Raw genomic sequence first — 27,003 nt, 5'->3', positions numbered from 1 at the left:
TTTTCTTGTCTTTTTACAAGTATATTATTGCTTCACTTATTTTCTTGAATTTCTGAAATGTACTTATTTTAAAGTAATTTTGAGAGTGGAATACTAGTTGCATTTTATGAGGAGTGAATTAATTTCTCCATTATTGAGTTCATTAGCTGGTTATTTCTATTCATTCTCATTATATGTCCTGATAATTTTATTTGAACATTTATCTTGAATAGAAGTTTCTTTTCTCCTTTGCTCTGTCCTAAGTCTATCCTGTTCAGGCATTTCTGAAACTGACTTCCACTAGTTTCAGGACCTGCAATCAAGAACTAGGTGTACAATTGTAAGTTCAGGGCTCCTGTCCTGTAGTGATAGGATCCAGTCATGCAGCCAGCGCAGAACTTACCAGCTCTTGTCCACATGGTATTTTCTGCCTCCTCCAACCACCACATGTAGTTTACACCAACTCCTTTCCCTGTGGGTAAGCTCTGCCCCAGCTCCCATTTCATACTGTAAGGCTAGATATGATTCTCTGCTGTGCATGGGGTGCTTTTGGTTTCTGTTGTCCAGCTCTGCCTCTCTAATTAAAGGAGATCATCCAAAGCATTATCAAGTTGCTTGATCTAACTTTGACATAAGGACCCCTGATGGTGTTCAGTTCTCTCAGATCTGGGTATAGCTCCACATAGTTAGATGAATTGCTGCTAATAGATGTTTGATCATCCCAATACCCTGATACAGAATGGTAAAGAAGAAGAGGATAACTATAATAAAAACAATTTAAACTCATTCAGAATAGGGCAACATAGGAAACATTACACAGGGGCCTCTGTTCCATAGCAAGCACATCTTAATAGGCAGGAATCACAAGATTTCCTTTTCTTGCCAGAAGTGTGAGCAAGCTCATCTGGTTAACAATGGTGTATTACCTGGAGGTCACCCCTTGTCCACTAACAAATGCGGCCATATCTAAAAAGGACTTTGGTGTGGTACCACAAGTGTGAACAGCCCTGATAGGGGCCAGTACCACACCAAAGTGATTCCTGCCCCAGAGAGAGGGGAAAATAACCACACATACCAGTTTGACTGTAGCCCCAGCAGTGGGCTGGGGGCAGACAGCTGGTCTAACTGCAGGCCCCACCTACCAATGAAAGCCCCCCAGGGGATAACACAGGGAGAGCACCCTGCAGTTCAGTGCCACCACAGCTCTGGCAAATGCCTGGTCTGACCCAACTCAAGCAAACACGGCCCCAGATGGCCCATTAACAACATGAGGACCCTGACCACAACAGGAGAAGAGAGTCACTGAAGATGACTGGACAGAAGGAAAAAGCTCAGCCACAGCAGCAAGGTGCATGCAACACACATAGGAGATACCTCTGAAGCACCAGGTTCTGGTGAAGAGGGGACATTGCACTGCGGGGCACCACAGGACCTCTTCTTCATAAGGCCACTACTTGCAAGAGTAGGAGACAGCTGACTTTCCTAACACATAGAAACAGACACAGATAGTTAGACAAAATGAGGAGACAGAGGAATATATCTCAAATGAAAGAACAGGACAAAATCACAGCAAGAGAGCTAAACGGAATAGAGATAAGTAATATGCCTGATAGAGAATTTAAAGTAATGGTCATAAAAATACTCACTGGAGGGGTGCCTGGGCGCTTAGTTGGTCAAGCGTCTGCCTTCGGCTCAGGTCATGATCTCCAGGTCCTGGGATCGAGCCCTGCATTGGGCTTTCTGCTCAGCAGGGAGTCTGCTTCACCTCTCTTCTTTCTCTCTCTCCCCCTCTCCATCACTCATTCTTAATCTCTCTAATAAATAAATAAAATCTTTTAAAAAAGATACTCACTGGACTTGGAAAAGAGTGAAGGATCTCAGTGAGGACCTCTATAAAGAGATAGAAAACATAAAAAAGAACCAATCAAAGATTAAGAACTCAATAACTGACATTAAAAATGTACCAGATGGAATAAATAGTAGACTAGAGGAAACAGAAGAATGGATCAGTGACCCAGAAGACAGAGTAATGGAAAGCAACCAAGTTGAACATGAGAAAGAAAAAAGATTAATAAAAAATGAGAATAGGTTAAAGAAACACTGCAACACCATCAAGCATAACAACATCCATATTATAGGAATCCCAGAAGGAGAAGAGAGAAAAAGTGGCAGAAAATTTATTTTAGTAAGTAAGAGCTGAAAACTTCCCTAACCTAGGAAAGGAAACAGAAATCCAGATCAAGGAGATGCAGCGAGACCCTAACAAAATCAACCCAAAGAGGGCCACAGCAAGACACATAGTAATTAAAATGTAGTGATAAGGAGAGAATTTTAAAAGCAACAAGAGAAAAGAAAACAGTTATATACAAGGGAAACCTCATAAGGCTATCAGCTGATTTTTCAGCAGAAACTTTGCAGGCCAGAAGAAAGTGGTGTGATATTTTCAAAGTGCTGAAAGAAAAAAAAACAAACCTGCCATCAAGAATACTCTGTCCAGCAAGGCTATTGTTCCAAAATAGAAGGAGAGATAGAGTTTTCTAGACAAACAAAAGTTAAAGGAATTCATCATAACTAAATCAGCCTTACAGGAAATGTTAAAGGGGACTCTTTGAGTGGAAAGACCATAAGCAGGAGTAAGAAAACTAGGAAGCACAAAAGTGGTAAAAAAGTATATCCAGGGACGCCTGGGTGGCTAAGTCAGTTAAGCATCTGACTCTTTTTTTTTTCAATTTTATTTTATTTTATTATTTTATGTTAGTTACCATATAGTACATCATTAGTTTTTGATGTAGTGTTCCATGATTCATTGTTTTCATATAACACCCAGTGCTCCATGCAATATGTGCCCTCCTTAATACCCATCACCGGGCTAACCCATTCCACCACCACCCTCCCCTCTAAAACCCTCAGTTTGTTTCTTGGAGTCCATAGTCTCTCATGGTTCATCTTCCCCTCCGATTTCCCGCCCCCTTCATTTTTCCCTTCCTTCTCCTAATGTCCTCCATGTTATTCCTTATGTTCCACAAATAAGTGAAACCATATGATAATTGACGTTCTCTGCTTGACTTATTTCACTTAGCATAATCTCCTCCAGTCCCATCCATATTGATGTTAAAGTTGGGTATTCATCCCTTCTGATGGCTGAATAATATTCCATTGTATATATGGACCACATCTTCATTATCCATTCGTCTTTTGAAGGGCATCTTGGCTCTTTCCACAGTTTGGCTATTGTGGACATTGCTGCTATGAACATTGGGGTGCATATGGTCCTTCTTTTCACTACATCTGTGTCTTTGGGGTAAATACCCAGTAGTTAAGCATCTGACTCTTGATTGGAGCTCAGGTCTTGATCCCAGGGTCATGAGTTCAAGCCCCATGTTGGGCTCCACAGCCAATTTACTTATTTAAAAAAATAAATTAAATTAAATTAAGTATATCTATAAAAATCAGTCAAGGGAGTCACAAAATAAAAGGATATAAAGTATGACACAATATACCTAAAATATGGGAGGAGAGGAGTAAAAATTTAGTGCCTTTTGAATGGATTCAGGGGCACTTGCCTGGCTCAGTTAGTAGAGCATATGACTCTTGATCTCAGGGTTGTGAGTTCAAGCCCCACACTGGATGTAGAGAGTACTTAAAAATAAAATTAAAAAAAAAAAGAACGGATTCAAACTTAAGACACCATCAACTTAATACAGACTGTTTTTTGCACAAGATGTTATATATAAGCCTAATGGTAATCACAAATAAAAAAAGGAGTAATAGATATGCAAAAAAAATAAAGGAATCCAAGTATATCACTAAAGAAAGCCAGCAAACCATGGGAAAAGAGAGCAAGAGAAGGAAGGAACAGAGAAAAACAAAAGCAGCAGTAAAACATGTAACAAAATAGCAGTAAGTATGTACCTATCAATAATTATTTTGAATGTAAATGAACTAAACATTCCAATCAAATGACATAGGGTAATGGAATGGATTAAAAAAAAAAAAAAGCATGGCACACCTATTTGCTGCCTCTAAGAGACGTATTTCAGACCTGAAGACACATGAAGATTGAAAGTGAAGGAATGGAAAAATATTTATCATGAAAATAGAGGTGAAAAGAAAGCCGGGGCAGCAATACTTGTATTAGACAAAATAGACTTTAAAACAAAGACTGTAACAAGAGACAAAGAAGGACACTACATAATCATAAAGGGAACAATCCAATAAGAAGATATAACTGTAAAAATTTCTACACCCAACATGGGAGCACCCAAATACGTAAGACACCTACTAACAAACATAAAGAAAATAAATGAGAGTATAACAATAATAGTAGGGGACGTTAACACCCCACTTACATCAATGGATAGATCCTCCAAACAGAAAATCAATAAGGAAACAGTGGCTTTGAATGACACATTGGACTAGAGGGATCTAATAGACATATTCAGAACATTCCATCCTAAAACAGCAGAGTATGCATCCTTTTCAAGTACACATGGAACATTCTCCAGAATAGATCACATGTTAGGCCACAAAACAAGTCTCAACAAATTCAAAAAGACCAAAGTCATACCATGCCTCTTTTCTGACCAGAGCACTATGAAACTAGAAATCAACCACAAGAAAAAAATCTGAAAAGAACCCAAATACATGGAGGTTAAATAACATACTACTAAACAATGAATGGGCCAACCAAGAAATCAAAGAGGAAATTTAAAAAAATACATGGAGACAAATAAAAATGAAAACACAACTGTCCAACTTTGGAATGCAGCAAAAGCCATTTTAAGAGGGAAATTTATAGCATACAGGCCTACCTCAAGAAACAAGAAAAATCTCAAATAAACAATCTAACCTTACACCTAAAGGAGCTAGAAAAAGAAGAACAAACAAAACCCCAAATCAGTAGAAGGAATGAAATAATAAAGATTAGAGCAGAAATAAACAAAATAGAAACTTAAAAAACAAAGAACAGACCAATGAAACCAGGAGCTGGTTCTTTGAAAAGAACAACAAAATTGATAAGCTTTTAGCCAGACTCATGAAAAAGAAAAAGAGAGGGTACCTGGGTGTCTTAGTCAGTTAAGCATCTGACTCTTGATTTTGGCTCAGGTCATGATCTCAGGGTCATGATATTGAGCCCCGAGTTGCGCTCCACGCTCAGTGCAGAGTCTGCTTGTGATTCTCAGTCTCTCTCTCTCCTTCTTCCCCTCCCCCTGCTTGCTCTCTCTTTCTTTCTCTCAAATAAAATAAATAAATAAAATCTTTAAAAAAAAGAAAAAAGAGAGAGGACTCAAACAAAATCAGAAATGAAGGAGGAGAAATAACAGCTGACAACTCAGAAACATACAAAGAGAATATTATGAAAAATTATATGCCAAAAAGTTGGACAATCTAGAAGAAAAATGGATAAATTCCTAGAAACATATAACCTCTGAAAACTGAATCAGGAAAAAATAGAAAAATTGAACAGACCAATTACTAGCAATGAAATTGAATCAGTAATCAAAAAACTCCTAACAAACAAAAGTCCAAGACCAGATGGCTTCACAGGTGAATTCTACCATATATATTTATTAAATATTTATTTATTAAAGATTAACTTTATTTGGGATTGTGTTCCCTCTCTCACTGTCTATCTCTCTGTCAAATAAATAAATAAAATCTTTAAAAAATGATTAACTTTATTTGAGAGAGAGAGAGCACGCATGAAAGTGGGGGGGGGCGCAGAGAGAGAGGGAGATGCAGACTCCCCGCTGAGCAGGGAGCCTGAAGTGAGGCTCAATCCCAGGACCCTGAGATCATGACCTGAGCCGAAGGCAGATGCTTAACCGACTGAGCCATCCAGGTGCCCTGAATTCTACCAAACATTTAAAAAAGAGTTAATAGCTATTCTTCTCAAACTATTTCAAAAAATAGAAGAGGAAGGAAAGCTTACAAATTCATTCTATGAAGCCACCATTACCCTAATACCAAAACCAGATAAAAACACTACATTTTTGTAGTGTAGCCTGTAGTACTACAGGCTAATATTTCTGATGAACATGGATGCAAAAATCCTCAACAATTAGCAAACCAAATCCAACAATACATTAAAAAAATCATTCACCATGATCAAGTACGATTTATTCCTGGGATGTATGTGTGGCTCAGTATTTGAAAATTAATCAATGTGAGACATCATATCAACAGGAGAAAGGATAAAAACCATATGATCATTTCAATAGATGCAAAAAAAGCATTTGACAAAGTACATGACAAATTCATGATAAAAATCCTCAACAAAGTAGGTTTAGAAGCAACATACCTTAAAATAAAACCATAATATGAAAAGCCCATGGCTAACATCATCCTCAATGATAAAAAACTGAAAGCTTTTCCCCTAAGATCTGAACAAGATAAGGATGTCCTCTCTCACCACTTTCATTCAGCATAGTACTGGAAGTCCTAGCCACAGCAACCAGACAAGAAAAAGAAAGGCATCCAAATTGGTAAGGAAGAAATAAAACCTTCACTATTTGCAGATGACATGATACTATATATAGAAAACCCTAATGACTCCACCAAAAACTGACTAGAACTGATACCTGAATTCACTAAAGTCGCAGGACACAAAATCAATATACAGAAATATGTTGCATTTCCATACACTAATATCAAAGTAGCAGAAAAAGAAATTAAGAAAACAATCCCATGTACAAATTGCACCAGAAATAATAAAATGCCTAGGAATAAACCAAGGAGATGAAAGATTTGTACTCTGAAAACAATAAAACAAGGATGAAAGAAATTAAAGGTGACACAAACAAATGGAAAGCTATTCCTTGCTCATGGATTGGGAGAACAGATACTGTTAAAATGTCCATACTACCCAAAGCCATCTACAGATTTAATGCAATCCCTACCAAAATACAAACAGCATTTTTCACAGAACTAGAACAAATAATCCTGACATTTGTATGGAACCACAAAGGACCCCAAATAGCCAAAGAAATCTTGAAAATGAACATGGAGGTACACAGATTTCAAGATATACTACAAAGCTGTAGTAATCAAAAAGAGTATGATACTGGCACAAAAATAGACACACAGATCAATAGAACAGAACAGAGAGCCCAGAAATAAACCCATGATTAGATCATCAATTAATCTTTGGCCAAAGAGGCAAGAATATGCACTGGGAAAAAGACAGTCTCTTCGACGAATGGTATTGGGAGAACTGGACAGCTAACATGCAAAAGAATAAAACTGAGCCACTTTCTTACACCATATACAAAAATAAAGTCAAAATGGATTAAAACCCTAAATGTGAGACCCGAAACCATAAAAATCCTTGAAGAGATCATAGGCAGTAATGTCTCTGACATCAGCCATAGCAACATTTTTCTAGATATGTCTCCCGAGGCAAGGGAAACAAAAGCAAAAATAAATTATTGGGACTACGTGAAAATAAAAGCTTCTGCGCAGCAAAGGAAATCATCAACAAAGCAAAAAGACAATATACTGAATGGGAGAATATATTTGCAAATGATATATCCAATAAGCAGTTACTATCCAAAATATATGAAGAACTCAACAGCTCAACACCAAAAAGCCAAATAAACCAATTAAAAAATGGGAGGAAACCATGAACAGACATTATTCCAAAGAAGACATCCAGATGGCCAACAGACACATGAAAAGATGCTCAACATCACTAATCGTCAGAGAAATGCAAATCAAAACCACAATATCACCTCACACATGTCAGAACAACCAAAATCAAAAACACAAGAAACAGTAAGTGTTGGTGAAGATGTGGAGAAAAAAGAACTCTTGCGCACTGTTAGTGGGAATGCAAACTGGTACAACCACTGTGGAAAACAGTATGAAGATTCCTCAAAAAATTAAAAACAGAATTACCATATAATCCAGTAATTCCATTACTGGCTATTACCCAAAGAATACAAAACACTAATTTGAAAAGGTATATGCACCTCTGTGTTTACTGCAGCATTATTTACAATAGCCAAAATATAGAAGGAACCCAAATGTCCACTGATAGATGAATGGATACAGAAAATGTGGAGTATTTTATATATACATATATGTATATATGTATGAATAACATATGAATATTATTCAGCCATAAAAAAGAACGAAATCTTGCCATTTCCAACAACATGGATGGATCTAGAGGGTAAATGCTAAGTGAAATAAGTCAGAGAAAGATGAATACCATACAATTTCACTCACATGTGGAAACAAAACAAATGAACAAAGCAAAAAAGAGACAAACAAAAAAACGGACTCTCAAATATAGAGAACAAACCAGTTATTGCGAGAGGGAAGGCACCTGGGTGGGGGGCGGTTGGGTGAAATAGATAAAGGGGATTAAGAGTACACTTACCATGATGAACACTGAGTAATGTACAGAATTGTTGAATCACCATATTGTACATCTGAAACTAATATAACAGTGTACATTAATTATATTGGAATTAAAAATAATAAATTTAAAAAATAATAAAAAATAAAAAGGCTTTGGAGAGAAAGCTCTCAGTGGGGGGCTGTATCAATAACAAGATCATTTTATACCTCCTGGATTTAAGAGTCTGTGGATTGCCTTAATGGCTAAGTAATCACAGGCTCTTATTGTTTGTTAGGCATGAATTTCTCTGGAAATACAAATGTTCAAAAAAAAAAAAAAAGTTTCAACCTATTTCCATTTGCTTTACTCCAAGGTCAAGTAACCAAAGATTAGTCAGCCTTCAACTCTACCATTCAGTGTGATAATTTATTTTTCCTAAGAATAGGTGGTGCTCTGCCCATCCCTCAGTCCTCAGTTGAACTTGGGTTCTGCCTTCATGTTCTATCACATGCTGTAAGGAGTAAAGGACAAAGCTGTATCTTACTCAGTCTCTGCTTTCCCATGGGCCAATTTCAACTGAAGGTTTTCTATTGCTTATTGAAATTTTACCTAAGGTTGGAAGACAAAAATAATTAAAGAAATAAACAGACCATGTTCCAACCCAGAAGAAACTGAATGGTTTTCTCTTCTGGATTCTAGGGAGGAGGTGCACTTGTGCAAGGAGTTTGCCTAACCACTTAACTGGAGGAAATGGTCTGGAGTAAGACTACGGAAAGTTTCTCAAATAGTAAAAGAAACGTGGGCTTTCGTGTCAGGGTGACCTGTCTCAGAACCCTGGCCCTCACTCACTAGCTGGGCAAGTCACCTCCTCATTGCTGAGCCCCTGTCATAGCACCTACCCCTCCCAGGATGGTTGCAGGGATTAAATGACATGTGGCTTCCAAAGGAACCTCAAAACATGTATTGCCAACCGTTGGCACCAGCCCGTCTGCTTCTCCTGGAACAAGTTGCCTAATGAAGGAGCTATTGGTTAGGAAAGAGAATCTACTAAAATATGTAGAAATTCTTCCTACCCAGCACTGAGATGAGGAGTCAAAACTAAGAACTACTGGGGACTCTGAGAAGACGTTCAGTCTACTTTATGATCTCACAGTACCACTTCCTTATCTACCATTTCTCAGTAGGCTCTTTTTAGACCATCCTTTTGAAAGCTTGTTTTATATTTATGACATGAATTCTTGCTTCTTTTTGCTTGGCCAGATCCCCTGAGCATAAAACAAAGGGGCATGCCTCCAGTGAAACCAGCTAAGGGCAGCGTGTAGATGAAAGTTGGAAGTGGGGGTGCCTGGGTGGCTCAGTCGTTAAGCGTCTGCCTTTGGCTCAGGTCATGTTCCCAGGGTCCTGGGATCGAGCCCCACATCGGGCTTCCTGCTCCGGGGGAAGCCTGCTTCTCCCTCTCTCACTCCCCCTGCTTGTGTTCCCTCTCTTGCTGTGTCTCTCTCTGTCAAATAAATAAAATCTTAAAAAAAAAAAAAAAAAGAAAGTTGGAAGTGGATGTGAGTGGGGGAGAAAGAGACAGTGGATGCCTGACTTTGAAGTCTGGTGTGTGACGGAAATTTGACCAGCGTGGGAGTGTAGTGCATAGGAGACAGGAGTTCTGTCATTCAACTTTTAAGAATTCCTCCTACAGGAGGACTTATAAAAGTATACGAAAGTGTACAGTCAAGGACAGACTTATGATAGCATTGTTTGTAAAAATGAACATTGGAGACTATCTAATGTCTATTACTAGGGGATGGTTAAATACATTATGGTGTGCACATCCTATAGAACATTACGTGGAGATCTAAAAGAACAAGGTGTAGTTGTATATATTGACACAAAAGCATAGTCCTAAGGTATGTTTGAGTAACATAAGCAATTTTCAGATTAGTATGTACCATATGATGAGAGAGAGAGGGAGAGAGACGATGAGCCTGGCAAAAGAGTGGGTCATGAAGGGGAAGGATTCTCATTTTTCGTACATTTTTATTTTGTTGCATCCCGTTTTATAAGAAGCACAGGTTGTTCTTCTAAAGTAAACAAACAAAAAACCCTCTTGGCTAAAGTATAAATGTATTAACGTTCAAACAAGTTAAAAGAGGAAGTTAAAAGAGTTGTCCCCTCCTGCACCTTGCCACATGCTCTCTATACTCACACATGATAATCCCGAGACACAGGTTAGAAGGGTGCTGGATCGGCTAGTGGGCATCGGCCATTCAGTTAAGATTTGGTGGTTGCTTTCCAACAGGAGAGGAGTTGCTAGAATGGGGTCATTATTGGAGAGGCCACTTTCTCCTTCATCTCTTTGGAATTGCTTAGAAGGAACCATTCAATCAATGTACAAATCTGTTTTCTCTAAACAGGGGACACCACCATCTCAAAACAGAGCTCATGGCTCTCTTGTCAGGAAAGTGCTAGGCATGTCCTCCTCTTGAAGTCTACTCATAGGGCCAAAGGTGCCACCACCAGCACTTTAAAAATAGTCTCCTTGCCTGCAGTGCTGTGGGACAGCAGTTCTGACCACGGATGTCGATGTCCGGTAGGCATGTGATCAGGGACCCACCTGAAGTCTCACTCAAATCCCCAACACACAGTCTGGATGGAGATATGGCACTTGAAGTCTGGCTTCTCAGATTCTTTAGAATAAAGCACAGCATGATTTTCAGATTTCTCTTCATATGACCAGGCTAGCAATCTGAAGGTCTCGGAAATTGACATGTTCCTGTCTCTCCTTTTAGGACATTTTTTCTTTTAGATAAATAAAAAGGGAAAAATATAGGATGTATGTGAAGAATGTGTTTATCTGTTAAGGGTTTTGTACTATAGTTACAACAACACTGACCTTCCATAATGACGTATTTTCTCGGTGCTGTTGTGGTTTCACTTTCAAAGGCATTAAACTTCAGCAAGTTTCATATATATTCGAGTTGCATCGTTTATCATGATTTGCAAACATCATTTAATGATGTGTTGGATGTAGTGCCCAGTCCTCATTGATTCTATTTTATGGTTGCTCTAGAATCTATCCCACTGCCACCATGCTTCCTTCATTTCAACCGGACTCTTTTAGTGATCTTATGACTGCTCTTCTGATCTCCACTCTCCCCATTTTATGACCTCTTTTTATATGCTGACAAATTAATCTTCCTAAAACACAGTGCTGGGCATGCCACTGTGTGTTAAAACATTTTCAGCAGGACTGAGTAAGCCTTAGAAGTCCATGCCCCTTAGCCTGGCTTTCCAGGTCTCATAGAACTTGAGAGTAGCCTTGTTTCCCAGACATCCTCCAGTAACTTGCAGAGATCCTAAGTTCCAGGCAAACTGAATTATCCCTGCATTCCCCATGCAGTACCTTACTTCTACCCTGGGTTATCTGCTAACGTGGTTATAACTTGAAATTTCCTCAGACCTCACCAGCCTGAGGATGAATATGGAGGCACATGACCATCAATACCTCAATTTCACTAGCTTCTCAGATACAGGAAGTCCAAACCTCTACCAACTTTTCTTTCAAATATTTTGACAATTCCAGTAGAGTGTCCCCATATATTGAAATGATACTTGAGCTGACAGGCAGGCATGCTGCTACTTCACTTTTCTAGGTGCCAGGGAAGCTCTCTGTGTTTCTGGTGGTAACACTGGCTTCCCCATGTCCTCCTGCTGTGCATCTTGAGCCCTCCTGAGGCCACGGTTGACCTTGGCAGAGTGAGAAAGAATGGCTCTCTCTCCTTTGTCACAGTCTCTTGGTGGTATGTTAAAGCAGTGTTGTCCGGGCTCTAGTGTGTTACAGAATATAGAGAAAGAATAATCTTTTATTTTGCAGTACCATTGAAATTAAACTTGCACCCAAAGTCTGCCTCACAGCTCCCAGGCTATATTTAGAATCGCCACTTCTCTTTGATAATTCAGGTTTTGTTCCTGGATCCTGCAGTTCATGCCTGGATTTTCTTCTTGTAGGATGAGTTGTTCTGTTAAGAGATTTCTCAGGACCTCTGCAAAGAGATTTGTGTTGGACCTTGCTACCAGTTTACTAGACATGTCCAGAAACTCTGGCTCCTGATAGTGCACTCAACTTAAGTTCTTAATAGGAGACATCTTAGCCTTCAAGCAAGGAGACTTTCTTTTTGCCTGCCCCAGTACTTTATCAGACATACCTCCATCCCATCTCCTACAGATGGACTCAGCTTGGGCAGGATTCATGTTTACAAAAGAACACATACATTACCCATATTAGTAATGTTTGATTTTTTAGGCTGAATGGTGGGTCCATGGTGTTTGATTTTATTATTATTTATAATAATGTGTATTCATTACATATATATGAATTATATCACATCCAAAATATTAAATATGTATCATGTCATAATTAAAAGTTTGTTCTGATTTAAGAAAACATGTAAATATTGATTTGTACTTTGCTTTGCTTTCTTATCCCTTTGTTTTGCTTTTTAGTACTCCTCCCCTGTATTGTGTACTGTAATCTTCAAGGTCTGGAGCGTCCTTTCATATTTGCCTTCTTTTTCTTACCTCAAGGGCTGTTCTTCTGTTTTCTTCTATGATTTTTACCTCTGCTCCCTTCAAGACTGCGAGCTTCTTTATTTAGTTCTTTTCTGTGTATATTACATGATTCATTGTCTATTAGACCTGACCTCTGGGTTTTCTATTTCCTTATTTTTTTGGCTGATCTTTGAAAAGATATAATTTTAGATATTTTATGGACTACTTTATAAACTTTTCTGGGAATTGGAATGATGGAAGATTTTTAAGAGGTGCCAGCACTACAGTGAAATGGAGATAGCCCCTAAGAAAAATGCTTTCTTAACAGTTTCTCCTCGGGAAATTTCTGCTGCCCCTACTCCAGCTAAAGAACACCTAGAGTAAGCATCTGTGGGATACCATGTAGCCATTAAAAATGATCATGTAGCTTATTATTTATTGACATGAGAAGATGTTCATGACATATTAATACATGAAAAGAAATATACTATGCATATATACACAATATTTGTACATAACGTATATATTATATGATTTCATTTTTATTTAAAGCCTTCTATATTTAAGCATATATGCATTGATAAAACTAGAAGGACATACACAATATTAATTTCATCTAATTGATAAAACCATTAACAGCGGTTATCTTGGAGTGGTGGGATTTGAGATAATATTTTTGGTTAAGTTTATATGACTTTCTCTGTTTTCTAAAGCACTTGAAATGAGCATGTGTGGCTTTTATAAAAACCAGAAAATTAATTTCCATTTTGATTAAAAAAAAGTTTTTGGTGAGATTAAGACATTTCTCCTCAAAAGATTTCAGGCTTTTTTTGAAAAAAAAAAAAACAAAAAAACTGCAAGTATACTTATCTGGAAGTACCCCTACCTGGTAGCATTTAGCATAATGTATTAGCAGATTTTAAAGTGAAAAAAAAGAGTGAGAAATCCACATGGTATCTCACTGCACACATATTAGAAATCACAGTAAGTTATAGGTACAGGCCACATCACTCTGGTTGTGAGGGTAGGTCCTCCCTGAAGATAAGGGCACTAGGGAGAGCAGGATGGACAGAGAGTGGACTGCAGAGAGGAAGGGCAGCTTCCTAGGGTTGCATAGTTCCATCTAGGGAAATGGAGGTAGGGGCCCCAGCAGAGCACCCTCAAGGCAGAGGAAAAAGGTACCCCACCAGTTTTTCTTAGGACAGAAGTATGCTCCTGATTCCACTGTTCCCACCTCAAATTCTAAGACACAAGTCAGCGGCAGTGGCAATGGTGACCACTACAGTGGTGGGATGTCAATCTATTCTGCTTTGCCTGGGACTTTCCTGTTTTAGCACCGAGAGTCCTACATCCCTGGAAACCCCTAGGTCCCAGACAAAACTGGGATGTTGGTCTCCCTATACGGTGGGAATATCAGCAGGGGTCAGGAGATGTATTTGCCTGAGCAGTAAAAGGTTTTTGGAGGCCATGACAAGCAAAGAAGAGGAGGTGGCAGTTGCATAGTCACTGCGATGGGGTCTGTTAGAAGCGATGCCAAGCTACGGTGGTGCTGTTGGTAGCAGTGATCTGAGCTGCAAGAGAAGAGCTGTGTTGACAGCTCCAGCAGGAAGGGAGGGGTTTCCAGCTTTCCACCGTTGTTATAATGAGGAAGTAAAAGGTGTTGGGATGGAGGTGGTGGTGAGGATCCAAGAACTACATTGACAAAGACCACACTTACCATTCTTGTCTCTTTGCAGCTCTTCAGGTGCCCTGCCGCCACACTTGGGGCTGGGAAACAGGAGCAGGTTCTTTCCAGACTTCATCCAGTTTTGGGGACTAGAGTCACCTTTTGCTCATTTACACATCATCACTTATCTTTCTTATTCATGTTCTTCTGTTAAAAAAAAAAAAAAAAAAGAAAAAAGTCAAGTATTTCTTAACTCACCAGGCAATGGAACATCTATTACAGAAGAAACTCACTGAGTGGTTTTACCGAGGGGAATGAAAACAAGCACCTGGATAGGAAAGAGTAAGTCCATAGACCTGTATGCTGGTCCTGTAAACAATGACCTGCGGTTCATTGGTCAAGAAATACTTCACAGTTGGATGCCCTGAGGTCAGGCCAGCCCCAGGGCGTTCAACTTTACAGTCCTAACCAGTTGCAGCTGCTGAAAACCAGTTATGATGAAACACACAATGTTCCTCTCTGCTGTCTCCTAGGCAGGTGCTGCTGCTCTAAATAGGATGTTTTCTAAGTGGAAAGGTCTTTTGTAGTCAGACTTTGCTTCCTCCACCTCTCCATTTTAATCTCTGCATCAGCCACCATTCCTAGGACTTTGCTGGAACAAATCCCATCTTTTTATTCTGGACAAATAGTACCTTCCTTAGTATTTCCAAGTTGAGTCTTGATCACTGTTTATTTTCCCAAATTTTCTTTCTTCCCTCCTCCCTCCCTTCCATCCTTCCTTCCTTTCTGTCTCCCCCGCCCCCCATCCTCCCTCCTTCCTTCCTTTATTTTTTTTCTCTGATGAGGGCAGACTATTTAATCTCCATCAACTCACCCTTATCTCTTTGGTTCCTCCTAAGCTTCCTTTGCAGCCAGCTTCCCACAGCTACATTTGTCCTCAGTCCAACTATATGGCTTGGACTCTCAGGGAGTCACTAGCTTTGACCCCCCCAGGTCATTGTTTCTTTTAGAGCCAAAAGAGTATGAAATAATGACACATCTGCATTGAATTATGATTCAGCCTTCCTGGCCCCACAACCACAAATTTCTAATGCTTTGGAGGGAAGGAGTGTTTGCTACAAATATTGGCTGTAGTGACAATATTTCGATGTGCTTTTCATTTCCTAGATGTAGTCATAAACCCATGTAAAGGGTGGCTGAAATGGTTGGAAGTGGAGTATTTGGAGGATGACGTGTAAATGAGCAAAAGGATACTTTGTTTTTTAGTTTCTTTCTTTACAAATATGCTTCTCCCCCCCCCCTTTCTTTTAAACACTGGTGCATAACAACTAGAACTTTGACTTTGGTATCACAATTTATGTGGCTGATTTTATAGACTATTGTGTTTCATGTTATAGAGTATTTCTGAGAGTTACAAATAATTTTTTTTTTAGGGCATAGGGCTTTTGTGTGGGTATGTTTGGAAGGGACAAAGAGTAATAACATGTGGAATATGATAAAAGGAGGGCATATACTTTTCCTCATACAAGCCACATACAATGCTCTGTCCCCAGCCTAATGCAATGCTTCTGTCCATAGTTTATGTTGAATTCCCTGTCCATGCAGTCTGTGGTTAGCCACTGCTAGATCCTTCTTTCAACTGCGAGGCTCCCTGTGGGGTTCACTGTGGTGTGAGGAGGAGTCTTGGTGACTGACATTTTGGCATCCTTTGCTTGTTGTGGGCTTCAGCTGCCTCAACCCCTTTCCAATATCACGATACTTTCCTTTGCTCAAGATTTACTTTATGATTAATTTTTACTATAGACACTTGGGTATCAGAAGTTAGACTGTTTAAGGAACGCATATTGCTATAAGTAGGGTGAGTCTCCCACACAATTAACTTCAGGACCTGTATTGTCAGGGTTCCTGTTAATGGAACAATATACAGAATAATCTCTAAACTTCACAGTGTGATCGTACAGCAATATAGGTCATGTTCCAAACACCACCAAAGGTGGCCATAAGAACAGGGCTTGTTTTGAAGATAATAGCTGATATTTACTAAAATAATCAACTAATTACACAGTAATGAAAAAGTCAGAAGCAAATGTTCACTGGTAAGTAATTCCTTACCTCAGGATAATAATATAAGGTTAGCTTATAGTACTTTTGGTTGGATGACCTCAGGGTTTTATAAGTACTAATACATTATATCTTATATATATAAGAATTAAAAAAATTGTATGGCCATTTCTCTGTATAGCCTGCTTGTCTGTCTGTGTTTATATTTTCTTTTTAACTTACGTCTTTGTGTCTTAAGTTGTTCCTACAAAAAAATCACTAGGTCCAAGGCAAAACTGTGACCTAGGTAAAGTTTGAATTCAACAGCTTCCGCTTCCTCCTCATTTTCCTTTTTTTTTTTTTTTTTTTTTGCTGTTGATACGTCTTCACCCCCACATTAAGGCCTAAACTGGGCCTCATTCTGGGCCTCAAGTCAGCTACTACATAACTTATAATTAAGGTATTACCTGAGGAAATATTTATATATGACCCCTCCAAAGAATGTATTTACATTTGGTAAATGTTTACTTTGATATATTAAAATTGCAGAAAGTTACAAAAATAATACAAATATCCCCAGTTTACCCTTTACGCAGATTCAGTAATTGTTTACATTTTCCTCTGTTTATTTTATCATTTGCTTGCTTCCTTTATTTGTATGTATGTATGTATTTTTTCTGAGCCATTTGATAGTGATTTGCAGACATCATTCCTCTTTACCACTAAGTGCTTCAGTATGTATTTTCCAAGAACAAACATCCTCTTACATAACCACAGTGCAATGATCAAAACCAGGAAATTTAACACTGATACAATGTTATTATTCATATTAAATTTATAGTTTATATTAGGTTTGTAAATTATCCCAATAATATTCTTTAAATCTTTCCACTCATTCCAGATCCAATCTAAGAATACACTTTATACTTAATTGGCAAGTCTCTTTAGTCTTCTTTAAATTGGGACAGTCCTTTAGTCTTTCTCTTTCATTTTCCTGGTATTTAAAAAAAAAGTGTAGGCCAATGATTTTGTAGAATGTCCCTCAATTTGGGTTTGTCTGAAGTTTCCTCATAATTAGATTCAGGTTATGCATGTTTGGTAGGAATACCACAGAAGTGATGTGTTCTTTTTGGTACAGCATATCAGAAGGCTTGTGATGGGTGGAATACATTTCTTTTTTAAAAGAGTACTCTTAAACAGGTGAAAGCTTTCATGTCCTAAAGGAAAATATATTTAAAAATGAAATGAGAGGATGTATTTCAACAAGGGATCTTATCAAATCCCTTAAGGGATTTTGTTGTCATATAGTTTGTCCTAGTATTAGTTCACCCATTCATTCATTTATTTGTTCATTCATTTAGTCCATGTCGGTCAAACACCTATGGAGTAGTAGAAAACTTCCAGGTGCTGAGGATAAGCAGGAAGAACAAAAACAAAACAAAAACCCACTTTCCTCCTGAAGCTTCTATGTTTTAATGTGGCGAAATACACGTTAAACAATTTAGGTTGGTTATATAGTATGCTAGAAGGTAAGAAGGGCCGGGGGGAAATAGAAAGCAGGGAAGGTATGATCGGAAATACTGCAGGAGGCCGTAACATTAAGGGAGGTGATGGGGAAGGCCTTCCTGAGAAGGGAACGTGGTAAACTTCAGGCCCAGAGGCTGAGCAATGTGACTTCTGTACTTTGAGTAGGCAGAGATTAAAAGGGCATTCAGTGAAAGAACTCTACCTTTGAAAATTTTATTAGTGAATCATCTATAATTTATCCATCAAGTAGCTGAAATGTCAGAGGCCAGGGAGGAGGAAAAGAACAGTGACTGCTGTTCACTGGTATTTAGAATACTGGGTGGGATGGAACTGGGAAAGATGTAAGCCCAGTACAAGGTTCCAGAGAACGAAGCTTCTAGTGGTTGCTAAGTAGACTACTGAGAGAAAGATAAGGTGGGGGATGAAGAAGGAGGGCTAGGAGGGATAAATGGGGCAAAATTTGAACAATTGGCAGAAAGTAAGCTAGATAATAACATATAATGCACATATTGTATGCTGTATTTTAAGATTTTATATTTTAAGAAAGTAAATAGACTGTTGTTTTCAGATTGCATGAAGCAATTGCATTTGGCACTTGACACCATAGGAAGAATTTTGCTAATGTCACAATGTCTCAGAAATGAATCTGCTTATGTCCACCTATTCTAGAGCAAGAGTTTCATATAAGTGATTATACAGGTCAATGGATCCTCTTGCCTGGTGGAAAGTGAGTCTTTTAATGGACATGTTTTCTCAGGGAATATTCATTCTACTATCTCCAAAGTCTGAGGTTCGGGCTGCCCTTTTGCTGTCAGGATGGAGAGATGTCTAAGGATCTTCCTCATCCCTTTTCATCCTCACCGCCCCTACAAGGCCCATCTCCTCTGGTACCCTTTTCACCTCCTTTGGTTACCCCTCAATCCCATATGGTTCCCTAGGGCTGTAATGCTCTTGTATCACAACTACTTCTCATTCTTTCTTTCAAAGACACTCTGGAATGTCATTTTCTTGTGGTCTTTCTCACCTATGTGGGGCTCACAGTTGGTTTACATCAGTGTGCTTCCCAGAAAGCCAGGTCTGCAGGTGGAGAGGAGGAGGTAGGATGCTTCAGTTGTGTTCTAAGAATGTGGGACACTCACCCCAGATCTTCCCGTATTCCTGCTTGCTTTGTGGCAAGCAGGACCATGTCGAAGTTGAGATGTGACCTCCGGGGCCTGGTTTGAATCCTGGCCCTACCACTAACTAGCTATGTGACTTTGGGAGGTTACTTTATCTTTCTGTATCTCAGTGTCCTCATATGTAGAGGAAGATAATAAGAGTTCATACTTTACAGGGTTGTTGTAAAGATTACATGGGTTAATATTGGGGGATGCTTTTAGAGTAGAACCTGGGACATTGTAGGAATGATATACCTGCTTATTAAATAAATAAAATAGGTTTGAGATGGCGGTTGTATGGAACAGGAAGGTATGGTTTAGGGCAGTGGCTGGTCCTTGTTTATCACTATGTGGACCTGGAGCTACACTTGCAGTGGCCAGAGGCATTCTCTTCACTCCAGCACATTCTGTAAGGGTGGGCTGTAAGAGAACACCCTCATGCCAAGTGTGCTGTATTTCCTCAAGAGCTGTAGCAGTCCGTGAAAGAGCCATGTGTGGCCTAAGAGCAATCCTGGGAAATGCTGGTCACTAAGGCCTACTGTGCGCTCCATCTCTCTTGATCTTCGCAACAACCCAATGACGTTAGTATGCAGATGCTGCCAGTTGACCACCAATCTCCGTTTTCCCTTTCTTCTTTTATCATAGAATGCCTGAGTTTTGCCAAGCACATGGTCGCACAGCTGGCAACTATATCCCCCAGCTTCCTGAACAGTGAGGCATGGCCATGTGACCAAATTCCGGCCAAGGGAATGTGAGCAGAAATCAAGTGTGCCATTTCCAGGTTATGCCTTCAAAAGGAACAGGTGTATGCTCCCTTTGCTCCTTTGTCCCCTTCTCACTGGTTGGCATACAGTTATGGCCGAGGGAGGGGGGACAGACACCTCGGACTTGGAGATGAAAGCCTCATATCAAGGATGGCTGAACTGCCTTAACCAGCCGTGCAATCTAGGTCTGAGATGTTTTGTATGAGAGAAATAAACTTTTATATTGTTTAAGTCATGGTATTTTTTTGGGGGGTTCTTTTCATTTAGCAGCTTAGAAGGTGTTAATATATCCATCTTACAAGAGAGAAATGGAAGCTTAGAAAGATTAAGTGACTCAGTTTGTAAGAAGCCATAGTGGGATTCAAATTCAAGTGCTCTGATGCTGGAGCTGAGACTTTTAACTGTGCATCATGTCATTTTGCCCCTTGAAGCCCTGCTGGTCTATGATCTGGGTTCATGGGAAAGAAAGGGGGAGAAAGATACCTGTCCCAGTCCTCCTGGTCTACATCCCCTCCTACAACCAATAGTTCCACTCAACATGTATAAATTATAACTATTAGTTTCTTCACAGATACATAATTGTGTGGTCTCAATCCATATTGAATGTGTTGATTTATCTATGAGGTTTTTGTCATTTTTTCGAATTGTCAGAGTTTAAGAACCAAGTCTGGTTTCTGCATACAGATTTAAGCCCAGAGTCAAGCACAAATGCAACACTTAACAGCATATACCAAGGAGACCATCAAAATACCTCAAAGACAGCAGCCCTGGAACATAACTCAAGCCAGGCACAGCATCCCAGTAGTTAACACGACGGACTTGTACAGGTCTTGCAAGGGAGGGAAAGATGAGGAAGGAGAGTGGATGAACAGCAGGAGCCAAAGCCAGTCTGAGTCAGACAGAGAGGCCAGCATGCTTGGGCAAACTTGAATAAGGCTCAACCCCAGCTGCAAATGTTTGCTTGTTCTTCTCATTCTAGTCAAGGTGTCACAACACCATCACTGATGAAGTCAGGCTTTCCAGAAAGAATGGAAGAAATCTCTTCAGATTTCTGTGGCCACAGTGGGGCTAATTCATTTGGCCATTGTTTCCTCGAGGAAGCCTCCCATGACCTCTCAAGTTCAGGTTAGGTGACTTTCTTTGGTACCACTGCAACAGCTCTATTTCCTTTATCAGAACACTCTTTACACTGTGTTATTTCCTGGCGGTTTGTTTGTTTTTGGTTTTGTTTTGTTTTGTTTTTGCCCATACCCATCTCCTTTAGTGCTATGTTCCCAAAGTCAAGCAGGCAGAGCACACAGGACACTGTAGACATTCACTAGATGGAATGAATCCCATAGGTGTGGTGGTAATGGCTCAATATAATACGAGAGGTGTTGTTCTTTCTGAACAACCTAATAAGATATGCATTGTATAGGCATCTAGAATCTAACTACTTACCTATCTTTAAAATTTTATTTGCAGTCCTCACTCTCAGTGTTGGTGAGTGTCAGCTGGCTCAAGTTTTGTAGAGAACAATGGACAATATGTCACAAGGGACTTCAAATGTTGATATGATTTGAACCAAAAGTTACTTCTAGAAATAGGTCCTAAGGAAGTAAATACAAATACAAAAGAAGGATGTTCACTATACTGTTATTTATACTAGAAGAAAATTAAATGTTTCCAGTAAGGGAATGTGTAAATAAGGGATCAGTTTTTTGATTGCACATTGTGCAACCATGAAAACACACACACACACAAATATTTTCAAAGACTATTTAATGACTCAGGGAGAATTTCATTCCACAAGGTTAAGCAAAAAAAGCAGGACACAGGACATGGTTTTTGTGCCATGGTGCCAGAGAGGCTGGCAGCAAGATGGTGGACAGAGTTTTGGGATACATGGCAATGAAGTTTCTAGTCAGATTCAGGAGTAAGAAATTTAAACCACAGTTGTAGGGACCTAACCATTTTGGGGAGGAGCGTTCCTGACGGACAGGCTCTGCATTTCAAGAAAATGGAAGATTCAGCTAAATGACAAGAGGTTGCTATGGAAGGAAAAGAAGGTTCAAACCTCATAGGAATCCCTATTCGCAGATGGATGCCCTGACAACCTGAAATATCTCCAATTAGCTGAAGAGGAAAGGCTCAGGAAGCAATTTAAAAAAGTTAAGCGGCCTCTGTCAGTAGAACAAGGTGTCCAGCCATTTCCAGAAGACCAATGTAGCATTGACCAGGCTTTGTGTGAAGAACACTACAGAGTTGACCAGCCTCAGCCAGAAGAACATAGCAAAAGTGTACACTTCATTACTATTCCAAAGAAAAATTAATCATCAAATGAAAAAGCACAAGAAAAAAGTGAACAAGTACAAGCTAAGTGTGCTACTAAGAAACAAGAATCTGAGAGGAGAAAATGAGAGAGACAAAGTTCAAAAGCTCTACAAAATGAAAAAAATGCAAGTGTTCAAAAGATTGAGCAGAAAGACTAAACATAAAAAGGTCTAACCAAACTTGAATTTACAAATGGCGTATCTTCTCTCTTTCTTTTTAAAAAGATTTTATTTATTTATTTGATGGAGAGAGACAGCGAGAGAGGGAACACAAGCAGGGGGCAGTGGGAGAGGGAGAAGCAGCCTCCTTGCGGAGTAGGGAGCCGGACGGATGTGGGGCTTGATCCCAGGACCCAGGGATCATGACCTGAGCTGAAGGCAGATGCTTAATGGCTGAGCCACCCAGGCGCCCCACAAATGGCGTATTTTTAAAAAAATAAAATTAAAAAAAGCTGTCAGATGCTTTGTCCTTAATCAAGGATTAAGCTATGTGCTGTCTATTGAGTTCTTTTGAATATGTAATGTACCTCCCAACAATTAACTAAATTTATCAACATAAACTGGAATGCTAAGCTATACAGATATCATGTCTAAATATTTTTGTTCCCATAAAGGAAAATATTCCATATATGATCTACAGAATATGATTTGTTTCTTATTTGCCTCTGAGGAAAGTTGGCCTGAAGGATGGAAAGAGCCTTCTATTTGGATGACAGGTTTAAGCATGTAATACTTTTGTATCACATGAAATTCAGGGGAAATGAAATGTTTTGAAAGTTTAAAAAAAAGCAGCTTGTGGGTGTGTGGGTGAGGGTCTTCACACCAAAGATGTCTCGACTCTGCTCCTTACCCATTAGCCACTTCACTACCCGCCCCTCCCAAACAACTCAGCTTCCTGGGTCTCCGCCAGTGAGGGGAAGGCCCTGACCCAGTATTAATGAGCAACATGAGGAGAAGTGCTCTGTGCCATGGTCTTTTTGGGGCAGGGGGTGGCAGTAATACTTCAGCTCTCATCTCCCTCAGGGGCAAGGAGCACCCAGGGTCTTCTCTGGGCATCGGGGAAGGGCTCCGAGTGCCCGCGGTGCCTCCCTGTCTCTGATGGTGTGTCCAGCACTCAGATTGGTGTAGACTGTTGTTGTTTTGTATGAGCGAAATTGTTTTTACTAAACAGATTTAATAGTTGAAAAAAAAAGCAGCACACACAATTATATGTTCTGTATGATCCATTATTAGTCTCTCTCTTTCTCTTTCTTTCTCACACACAAACATACATTACATACATAAGAGAAAATATCAGCAAGAAAGATCTCTGTTTATTACCATCCTTGGATAACTGTTTATTTTACATATTATTTTATATTTCTAAGCCCCCATTAGTGGGCATTCATTACTTTTAAAATCAGAAAAAAGAAGTTAGGGTAATAACAAATGCCAAATTCTTATTCCTGTGTTTCCTTTTTCTAAAACACCCAGATCAATACAAGGAACACGTGGCCTGGGGGAGAAAAAGCACATGGATTTTCTTCCTTCCGGATAGTTCCAACTATGGCCACTACCAGACACCAAAGGACATATGGGCTACCTCCTCCTAAGTAATTGTTCTTATTAAAGCAGGAGTAAGGTATGGTAAAGCAAAGTAGGCAGAGTAGAGGGTACATGCCACTACCACATATAAAACCACTGGCACTTTTTGCAAATTCTGCTTCCCTCTCCTGTCTGCTCAGGCCTAGCCCACCGTGGGTTGGAAACATACAGCTGTGGTAGAGTTCACTGTCCTCCCCTCACAGGGCATTCTGGATTGTAGAACATCTCTTTTCTTTGACACTCTGTTCCTTTTTTCTCCCACTGTCTCTATCCCCAAGTTACTCCACCAGGCCACTGTGAAAGAATGAAATAAAAATATGTGGAACATTCTCAGCCCCTCAGAGGGTGGGTGGAATCAGAACAGGAAGAATAATCTCGGTTTCTGTTACTGCCCCTCCTGCTCTGTGTACCTGTCATCCAACAAAACATAATTCGTCCTCTCCATTCTTTTCTTTCAAGTAAGTGATTAAAGACAATTTGTCAATAAAGGTTCCTAGTTACGTGGCCAGATTTTCTCTTCAGCATTTATTGTATGGTCTACTTTGTAAGCTTGGATTTAGATTTGGTGATATCAGGATTCACAACATTATGTTTTGTGCCAGTACATTTTATTTCACTGGGCTCTGAATAATCAGAGAACAGCATTTTCTTTCTTTTTTTTTTTTTTAATATTTTATTTATTTTTTAACAGAGAGAGAGAGACAGCGAGAGAGGGAACACAAGCAGGGGGAGTGGGAGAGGGTGAAGCAGGCTTCCCGCTGAGCCGGGAGCCCGATGCGGGGCTCAATCCCAGGACCCTGGGATCATGACCTGAGCTGAAGGCAGACACTTAATGACTGAGCCACCCAGGCGCCCAGAGAACAGCATTTTCTAAATAACTATTTTACTCAATACCAACGAAAATACTCATGTGTTTATGTTAATAAAATATAAAAATCTGGGACCAAATTTGTTTACTGAGCCAATCACTTGGAAGTACCTTTAGGAATCAAATAGATTTAATGTATTTTTTAACTAGGGCTGATTTTTAGAAGTGTTTTCACTTAAACTATAATAAAATGATAGTTGTAAAGTCAATGAATATAATACTAGGTATGTAGCCAAAATAAATTCATTGTCATACTTGAAAGCACATACCTTATTTTAATGTACAAGATATGACATGATCTGAAAGTGTCTTGCTTCTCCATTTCTCTTTCAGTGGAAATTCCTCACGAATCCAAACCAACACTAAAGGAAACAGAGAAAAAAAAATAAACAGGACAATGCTCATGTAAAGAACAAAGGTTAACACATGACATCAGGTCTCTTTTTATTTGTTGAAATTTAGTCAATGAAGAAAATTATTAATTTGATTTTTTCAACATTTATTTATTCAACGAGTCATGAGCTCAGGAGATGGTCAGGGCTAGAATCCTGACTCTCTGCCTTAATAATGGTGTAATCTTGGACAAGTTACTTATTTAACCTCTCTATGCCTCAGTTTCCTGAGTTGTGGGTACCAAAAGACATCACACAAATCACACAGCTAACAGCATCTTCACAGTTGAGTAAGTGTGATGAAGGAAAAATACAGGGCACTGAAGATTGATTTTGGGGCTGCTTTTTCAATGAACTGCAGAAGTTAAACTTTTATGACAGGTTCTTGATATCATGCTTTTGTAAAATCAAGAACTTCTGAAATTTCCACTGTCATATGCCCACCCATTATTTGTAGCTTTACTGAAAAAAGTAAAATTTAAAAGTTGAGCACTCTTAATTTGAAGATTATGGTATGTTTATGTGTATTAAGGTGTTTAAAAAGAAATCCTAGCACCTGAAGGGGGGAGGAATCATTCAGTCCATTTGAATACAATGACAAACGAGTCAATAGCTTACAAATATTTAATTTTCCAACATGGCTCTTTAAAAACGTAAGAGTTCCAAAATTCTTAGAAATTTTCAAAATTCTTATTCTTAGAAAGGTTGGATGGAACAGTGTTTCAGGGTCCAGGCTCTGAAATCAGAAGACTGAGGATCTAGGCTCTGACATTTTGCTGGTTTTTAAGCTTTTGGCAAGTTCCTCCACCTCTTTTCAGCCTCAGATTCTTCATATTTAAAGTGGGGGATAACCAAACTTTCATCACGAGTCACGAGGCTGTTGTAAAGATTAACTGATACAGTCTAGCAAACATCTAGCAGCATTCAGCACACGGTAGACACTCCAAAAAGTGGAGCTGCTCAGCCAAAAGGGAACTTCCTTCCTAAGGATTTGCCACTATTAAGACCATTAAGAACCTGTCAATGTTTCATTTTCCCGTGTTTTTTAAAAAACGCAGTTTTTCTGTATACATAGTCTGTGGTCCAGGAACACTAACGTGACATTTGGGAGTAACACGACTGGTTAAAACTTCACTGCGCAATCAGTGTTTGCATTTATTCCAAATTCCCATCAATCCCTCAGTTGCAAACGATACTAACATTAGGGTAAGTCAAAAATTCATTTTGCACAAAGGAATTCAACCCAGGATTTCTGCTTTACTAAGAGCTGAGATCGCGTTTAGAGTGCAAAGCCCCACCCAGCAGCGCCTAAGCGTTCCCTCAGCAAGACCTGTAGGCCACCAGCCGTCGCGTCGCGGGGCAGCCTGAAGGATGCTGAAAACCTGAGGCGAGAGTCGGGGCCTCACAGGCGGGGCCCAGATCTGGGTTCATAAATCCCAGGGCTGGGGGTCGGGCTCCCCTCCCTTTTCACACACCTCTCTGGCCTCTCCATGTCCCAGGGTTCCGTCTCCCTCCAGAGGGGACCCTGCGCCTCGTCCGTCTCCTCCCGCCCATATTTGGGTCCCATCCCATCCTGCCTGGCGCTGGAGCGGCCAATCAGGAGGCGGTCTCCTCGCGGGGGGCGGGACAAGAGGGGCGGAGCTGACTGGCGGAGTCTGAAGTCGCCTACTTCAGTTGCGCGGCGGTAGGGGGGTGCGTCAGCTGAGGGTGGAGACGTGTGTCAGCCGAGGCTGCTTGCTACGTTCTGCGAAGCCAGCCGCACGCCATGGCGGATAGCCGGGATCCAGCCAGCGACCAGATGAAGTTCTGGAAGGAGCAGCGGGCCGCGCAG

General features: G+C 39.8%; 1 protein-coding gene, 1 long non-coding RNA gene and 1 pseudogene across 9 annotated transcripts in view; 2 read left to right on the top strand and 1 right to left on the bottom strand.

Moving 5' to 3' along the window:
- On the bottom strand, positions 1-26,885 carry LOC145716154 (uncharacterized). 8 transcript variants are annotated; one of them, XR_014138603.1, is made up of 8 exons: positions 26,648-26,885; positions 25,050-25,142; positions 21,457-21,605; positions 14,580-14,735; positions 9,223-9,334; positions 8,363-8,420; positions 1,626-1,793; positions 1-1,461 (listed from the first exon to the last, which is right to left on the bottom strand). It is a non-coding gene; the product is annotated as an uncharacterized LOC145716154 (long non-coding RNA). The 8 variants fall into 8 exon arrangements; XR_014138601.1 differs by lacking the exon at positions 9,223-9,334 and having other exon boundaries at positions 1-708; positions 1,354-1,461; XR_014138600.1 differs by lacking the exon at positions 9,223-9,334.
- Positions 21,837-22,572, top strand: LOC102749119 (thyroid transcription factor 1-associated protein 26 pseudogene; annotated as a pseudogene).
- The window catches only part of CAT (catalase), a 37,641-nt gene continuing 37,480 nt past the window's right edge, over positions 26,843-27,003 (top strand). Inside the window, exon 1 of the mRNA XM_081798361.1 lies at positions 26,843-27,003. Coding sequence (XP_081654487.1) covers positions 26,938-27,003 — 66 coding nt within the window. The 5' untranslated portion in view covers positions 26,843-26,937.

This window comes from Leptonychotes weddellii, chromosome 11, assembly GCF_054177405.1.
Source record: "Leptonychotes weddellii isolate Sample4059 chromosome 11, ASM5417740v2, whole genome shotgun sequence".
In the NCBI taxonomy this organism is placed as follows: domain Eukaryota; kingdom Metazoa; phylum Chordata; class Mammalia; order Carnivora; family Phocidae; genus Leptonychotes; species Leptonychotes weddellii.
Note: the sequence above shows the minus strand (reverse complement) of the source record. Positions and strands in the feature narration are given on the sequence as shown.